The sequence below is a fragment of the Rhinolophus sinicus genome, chromosome 7, assembly GCF_057876585.1.
Source record: "Rhinolophus sinicus isolate RSI-liver-muscle chromosome 7, RSI-T2T, whole genome shotgun sequence".
Taxonomy (NCBI): domain Eukaryota; kingdom Metazoa; phylum Chordata; class Mammalia; order Chiroptera; family Rhinolophidae; genus Rhinolophus; species Rhinolophus sinicus.
The window spans coordinates 36,907,566-36,914,449 of NC_142507.1; the positions used below are offsets into that span (position 1 = coordinate 36,907,566).

Consider the following 6,884-nt stretch of genomic DNA (forward strand, 5'->3'; position numbering starts at 1 on the left):
TTGTCTTTATTATAGTTTGCATTTTAATTATATTGACTTAAACTGAGGGTAGATTTTTAAAATCCAAATGTTGATAGTCCATTGATCTGAGTTCTTAAAATTATTTATAGAGACAAGAAAATATATGGAGAGAGCCAAGCTCAAGGTAGGAGTTAAAGTTTGGGGTCTCAGTCCTACCTGAGCCACTTACTAACTCTTCACTCAGTAAACATTTATTGAGTGTACTGCCAGGCACCATGAAAGACATTGAATAGGTAAAGTCAAATAAGACAAGGCCCCTATCATCTATGACTTACATATATATATGAGAGAGAGAAATCAATGAACGATTATAGAAAAGTGTTAAAGTACAAGAAAAGTCTGCACAGAGCTTATCAAAGGAGGGAATGACAAGTTTTCCTGCAGGGAAGGGATGGCAATTGACTACACAGAAAAGGTGATACTTGAGCTATATATTGAAAGGTGACTTAGTGTTTGCTAGATAGAGAGTTTGAGACGCATTCTAGGAAGCAAGACTAGTATAACCAAATGCCTGAAACAACAGGGAAACATTTCTGTGTGATGGGAGCACATGTGAAGTAGAGTTCAGCAGTGATGAGAAGAGAGGAGGGCTAAACTATGGAAAGTCTCATTTATGCTATGGAAAGAGTATGACTTTATCCTGCTACATTATGGGGATCCAGTGGAAACAAGATGTAGTTCCTGTCTTCAAGAAGTTTACATCTAGTGGGGTAGCCTTATAACTATTTTGGTTCAACATGCTAAGTGTCTCATGGGAATGGTAAGTACCAGATGCTATAGGAGCATGAAGATAGAACGCCAACCTCAGTCTAATGAGGGTCACAGAAAGTTTCCTATAGAAAATGATAGCTGAGACAAAACTGAAAGAATATACGTATAAGAGTTGGTATAGTAAGTAAAAAAGGGTTTTCAAAAGTTTATCTTAGCAGTACCATTAAAGCTATATCAAAGAGTCTAAAACTTGAAGTAGGGAGATTAAGTATGAAATCGTTGTTATCCAATAATCTAAGTAAGAAATGGACCAGAGCTAAGGCTGTGCCCCTGGGATGGAGAGTAAAGGAAGAGTATGAGAAAGGTTAAGATGTCAGAAGCTGCAAGACTTGGACATTTGTTATTCATAAAGTATGAGAGAGAAGGAATTACTTCAGGTGACATTTATGGCTTAAGTGACTAAGTGGTGCCCTTTCCTGAGAAAGGGAATATAGGAAGAGGAAGAATAGGTTTGGAGGGAGAAAGACTGAGTTTAGTTCTGAATGAGTTTGCTGTTGGAGTTGAGCTTTCTAGTTCACAATCGGACATGTGTCTGATGCTCATCAGAGAGGTCTGGGCCACAGCGCAGGTTTGTAAGCCATTGGCACATGGATGTAGATTAGAATGGTTGTGATCTTTCGGGGAGAGTAAGAAGAGGAATGAGCCAAAAATAGAGTATTAGGGGCTGACAAAGATAAAGGAGCAGGCAGATAATCCTAGTGAACCTTAGTTCCTTCACCAGTGAATTGGGAATGTTTAGAGTTAAAGGAAAGAATGTATACATATAATAACATTTTCAAGATGTATAAAAATGTGTGATATTCTTTCGAGTTTTCATCAAAGAATAGTCAATCTTAAATTTTTTTATTAATGATCCTCTTTTTAAATACTAAAAAACAATGTGAAACTTATTTGTTCTGGATTTAAAACATAGTCTTTTCATAAAGCTTTTTTTTTAAATATAAAACACCATTGTTATAATAATGTTCTATTTATGCAGGTAGATGGCAAACACAGAAAAAATTCAATGTTTGAAAGACTTCAAATTGATATTCAACACTTGTGTTTGAGTAAGTTGCATAACTTTCAGTTGCTCTACCATAAATTATAGAAGTTTTGAACTCTGAGGGTTGCTTAGAAATTCAATCATACAGAACAGTGCTTCAAGGAAAACATGGTAAAATTATTCATTGCTAATATAGAATATTATATATTAAGTGTATATTTTGAAAAGTGAATTAGTGTTTGATAGAGGGCTTGAGAAGTTAGCTGTGTATTTAGATGTAAATTGAAATAGAGTTGAAACTTTAGAAAGTTGTTTTTCAGTATCAATTAGAAATGAATTGTCATATTAGGGAAGAGTTTAACGTTTTTGATAATATATCCTTATGTTGCTTCTTTGTCATGTTTAAATTATTGAATCTGTTCATACCATGCACTAATCTTCTGCCTATAGCTAACATAACTTTACTAAACTATTAAAGAAATAAGATAATTCTCTCCTAGCTAATATGTAAGCTATGCTTCCTAGAATTTTAAATTGTACCAAAGAAAATACTAACTCATCTCTATGGGACTCACATTTCTCACACACACACACACACACACACACACACACACACACACACACACACACACACCTTAAATCATACTCTTTAGTGTCCTTTATGTACCTTTTTATAGTTTTTCATATTATTTAAAATGAAAATAATACAATCATAGCCCAGCAACCTCTTTCATCCACTAATTGTAATGCAGGCTAATGAAGCAACCCAGTATTTATATATAAATCACTGTATTAAAAATTATTTAACTGAATATATTTTCCGAGGTTGTGAATCCCCAATTTTTGTGCTATGTACTGAATTCTTATTAACTTATTAAAATAGCCTACTATATTTCTTGAATAGTTCCTATATGACTCTTCTATGCTTACCAAGTGCCCTCATCCCATATTTTTAAAACAAAATAAAAGAGATATTAATAAAGAAGGGATTGGGCAAATATCTACAGTCTAGTTCAATACTGCTCTTTAGAATTTACATTAATTTTGGGAAATGTCTCATGCTAAACAGTGACCTACCCAATATTATAGCTACCAATGAAAATGTGGATTGTAATCTGCTGATTTCCATACTTCAGGTTTTTTAAATTTTATGTTTAAAATAAAAGAGTTATTTAATGACATACTGAGAGTGATTAAAGGTAGTTTCAAAATGGGTAAAAGGTGGCATTTACTTAGAGGACTTCCTTTCTGAGGTCCAGGGTGGGAATTTACTATTAATCATTTTAGGGGAAGAGAAAGAATAGGAAGTATCTATTGAATGAGTTCGCTGCGAATATCCCCCCCTTTTCTTTTTGTTTTTGTTTGTTTTTTTGTCTTTTGTTTTTTGTTTTTTGTTTTTTTGCTTTTAAAGTTACATATGTGTGGTTAAGAGTCAAATATTTCTACAAGTCCTACAAGTTGTTATAAAAACAGTACCAGCCATTTCCCTCCTTGCCATTTCTCTCTTCAGAGACAACCACATTCACCTCTTATAGGTGAATTTTGTATTTACCTTGTCTTTAACAACAGGCTTATATTTTTGCTTTTTGTTTTTTCAAGTGTCGTCTGTTGAGTTTTCCCTATGGGAGATAAAGATTTGCTACCTCTCCCCCACCTCAGATGTATACACTTCCCATTCCTCATCTTCCTAGTATGCATTTAATGATTAAGTCATTTTTTTCACAGCTGTGCTGTGTAATAAATTAAGTTACTTTTCTCTGTACAAATTTTATTTGTAGAGTTAATAATTAACTTACAGTTTTGTTAACTTGTCTTTTAAAAACGTATTTAGCATAACACATACATCAAATATTCTATCAGTTTCCATCTTCCTGAAAAATTCTTTCCTGGGTCCTTCAGACAGGTTTCAATCCAGACTGGATGCCCTCTGTTGCTGGGGCACAATTGTCAACCTTAAAACTCTCTTCAGTCTCATTCTAGGGATTCTCTTCACTCTCCTAGGTTGGATTTTTTCCCCCACATATTATCCCACATCTTCTGTCTCCTTTTCTTCCAGCATTTAAAAAAAAAAATTATTTTTATTTTGGTGGAGTTTTAGGAGGTAGCAAACTAGGTGCTTGTATTCGATCTGCCGTCTTTTCCCAGAAGTTCATCTGCCCTATTTTTTAAGTTCAAACAAATAGGAGAGAAAATAAATGAAGCAATTTTCAAGCATAAAAGTGGAAGAGCTTTCTTAGACATCCTTTCTCCTCACTCCAGTGAATGATAAGTTTCTTGAAGCACCTAATTTAAACCTCTGTATTCCCTGACATGGGCAAACTATTTTACTTGTTATCAATTCTGCCAACATGGGATACCTCTGAAAGCAAACAGCAGAAAAGTGGAAATATTTACTAAGTGCCTATGTTGGGGAATTCATTGTGTTAGGTACTGTAGCTGGCTTTATAGGGAGAAGCATGGTTTTTATTTCAGAATCTTACAAGAAGGAAAATAAAGAGTGGAAGAAAATGGAAGCCATGACTGTGATATAGTACATTTTACTGCATTATATTGTAGACATTTTTTTTACTTTAATAGGACTTTGATGAATACTTTCTTTTATTCACAACAGTGTGAAAAACTAAGATATTTTATTCTTGATCAAGATATATTCAAAGCTCTATTTAGTTTGATTAGAATATTGAACATAGCATTTTAAATATGTTTTAAATACATTATGTGTTGATTATATTATTCATATATTATTACATCTATTATTTATGCATAATTAATCTAGTGGAGAAAGTTTTGAGTCCTTTTGTCAATGGGTTAATAATATTTAGCAAAATAAGGCTTTGGCAGAGGGAAGTCCAGTCAGTGTAGAAGAAATAGCATTGGCCTAAGAGGCAAGAAATTTTTTTTTACTTAAAATTTATTGGGGTGACAATGGTTAGTAAAATTACATAGGTTTCAAGTGTACAATTCTGTAATGCATCATCTATATATCACATTGTGTGTTGATCACCCAGAGTCAGTTCTCAAGAGTCAAGAAATTTTAACTCCAATTCTGGCTCTGTCAGTAGTCATCTGTGTTACTTATCAAGTCACTGTGTCTTTGAGTCTCTTCTTTTGAAGCTTCAAAGTGAGAATTTTTTGTTCTAGTCTCTTTCAGCCCTAAAATTCATAGATTCTAGTTGGTTCTCTGTTTTGGGAGGCCACATTAAGACCTTATCTCACAAGGAAACTAATTCTCATTCGCTTTTATTTCAGACAAGATTCCTGTGCTAAGCAAAGAAAAACTACCTGTGGTAGGAATTGGCAAGCATCTGTGTGGTGTGGCTACAGGTAAGTAAATGTACTAATAATGTCTTGATTAACACTAAGTTTTAGCTTAACATGGTCCCAACCATTTCAGTAGTCTCTTTTGAATAGTTTATATCACTAGGTTCACAGCTCCTTAATCGTCATAGTAGCAGTGGCCCTGTGTTATGTCAGATACAGACCTTCCTACTCGTCTGCTCATTTGGCCATTATATAGGATGAATTAAGTAAGGGTTTTGTGTGTAAATACTCCGTCATATGGGACCTTAAAGTTCTTTGGGTTATATTTCAACCAAAAAAGGAAATGAATCATTTGTGTAAACTGTAGATTCCACCCCAGAAGCTACTGATCTTTTTTAGAGGAGTTGCTTCGCAAGGACTCTGGTTAGAGCATGGTGCTCTTAACAACAAGGTTGCCGGTTGATCCCCACATGGGCCATGGGTCACTGTGAGCTACGCCCTCCACAACTAGATTGAAACAACTACTTGACTTGGAGCTGATGGGTCCTAGAAAAACACAAATAAAAGTTAAAAAAAAAAAGAAATGTTAGATAAAAAAATCAAAGATGTCTTGTCTTAGCACTTCGATCCAGATTTAGCATGGTATAGGGGAAAGAGCATGGGCTTTGAAATCAGATAGTCCAGGGTTCAATTCTGCCATATAACTTTGGCAAATTATTTAACCTTTATGAGCTTGGGTTATCTTCTCTGTAAAATGGGGATAATAATATATAATTTAGCACATTACATGTAAAGTGTCTTGCACATATAAGTGCTCAATAAATGATAACTGTTGTTCCATCTTCTTCCTGGCCCTTACTAATTTCATCATCCACCCATATGTGGAACTTGGAGCTTCCATAAGACAATATTCAAATTGACTGGAAATGGCTTTGAGTATTAAATATTTGTTATCCTTCATAGTTTTTAGATGACTTTTATGTACTTATCCCATTTAACCCTCATAAAAGCCTCTGAAATAAACCAGTTCTATCCTGGGGAGGGAAAAAAAGCATACTTCTTTACTCCTACCCATCTAACCCAAATTTCTGAGAAATATAATCTATATTGGCCATTTCTTGTGTTCCATATACTATTCCCCCCTTGACCCCTTGTATCTGAATTCCCCCTTCATCGTTCTATCATTATCTTACTGAAAAAAATCTTTGCCACAGTTGCTTGCCCTTCTTGAATTTCTGTTTCCTTCTCCTTTGTGACTTTGTTCTTTCCTGGTTTTTCCCTCTCCATCTCTGCCATTCTTTCCCTCCGTTTCTCGTGGGCTCCTTCCACGACCTGTCCTTTATCTACTCAGACCCATCTGCTACACACCTAATCTGCCTTTGTCCTTCTTAAACCTCATCAGTAGCTCCTAATCACTGACAGCATAAAGTCCAAGCTCTTCAACATGATGTCTTACTCTCATTCTGGCCTCTGCGGTCCTCTCTTCCCCACTCCCCGCCTCCAGCTTGACTGGTCAGCAAGTTGAAAGTCGGTATACTCTCCCATACTCTATACTGTGTCTACTATACCTGGAGTTCCACCCCCACCCAGCAAAAAACTGGTCAGTTTGTACTTACCCTTCAGCTCAGTTGTCCCACTTTCAGGGAACTTCCTTAAATAAGATACTCTTCCTTCATGTTTATCGTAATACCCTCTGCATATCTTTACATTATTATATATTAATTATATGTTTATATGTTCTACCGCTATGATGTGAATTTTTTGAGCATAGGGAGTGTGCTAACATAATTGCTGCCTTATATAGGAACTCAGTAAATGTTTGAGTGAATGAATGATCTTGGCCACC

General features: G+C 35.1%; 1 protein-coding gene across 5 annotated transcripts in view; it reads left to right on the forward strand.

Moving 5' to 3' along the window:
• Positions 1-6,884, forward strand: part of TRMT13 (tRNA methyltransferase 13) — a 74,535-nt gene that overhangs the window by 12,609 nt on the left and 55,042 nt on the right. For all 5 annotated transcript variants that reach the window (XR_012491816.2, XR_012491817.2, XR_012491818.2 and 2 more), the window contains exons 8-9: positions 1,772-1,841; positions 5,027-5,101. Coding sequence is in view for 2 of the 5 variants with exons in the window: in XM_019747016.3 (XP_019602575.2) it covers positions 1,772-1,841; positions 5,027-5,101 (145 nt within the window). In the remaining 3 variants the exon portion in view is untranslated. The remainder of the gene's footprint in view (positions 1-1,771; positions 1,842-5,026; positions 5,102-6,884) is intronic.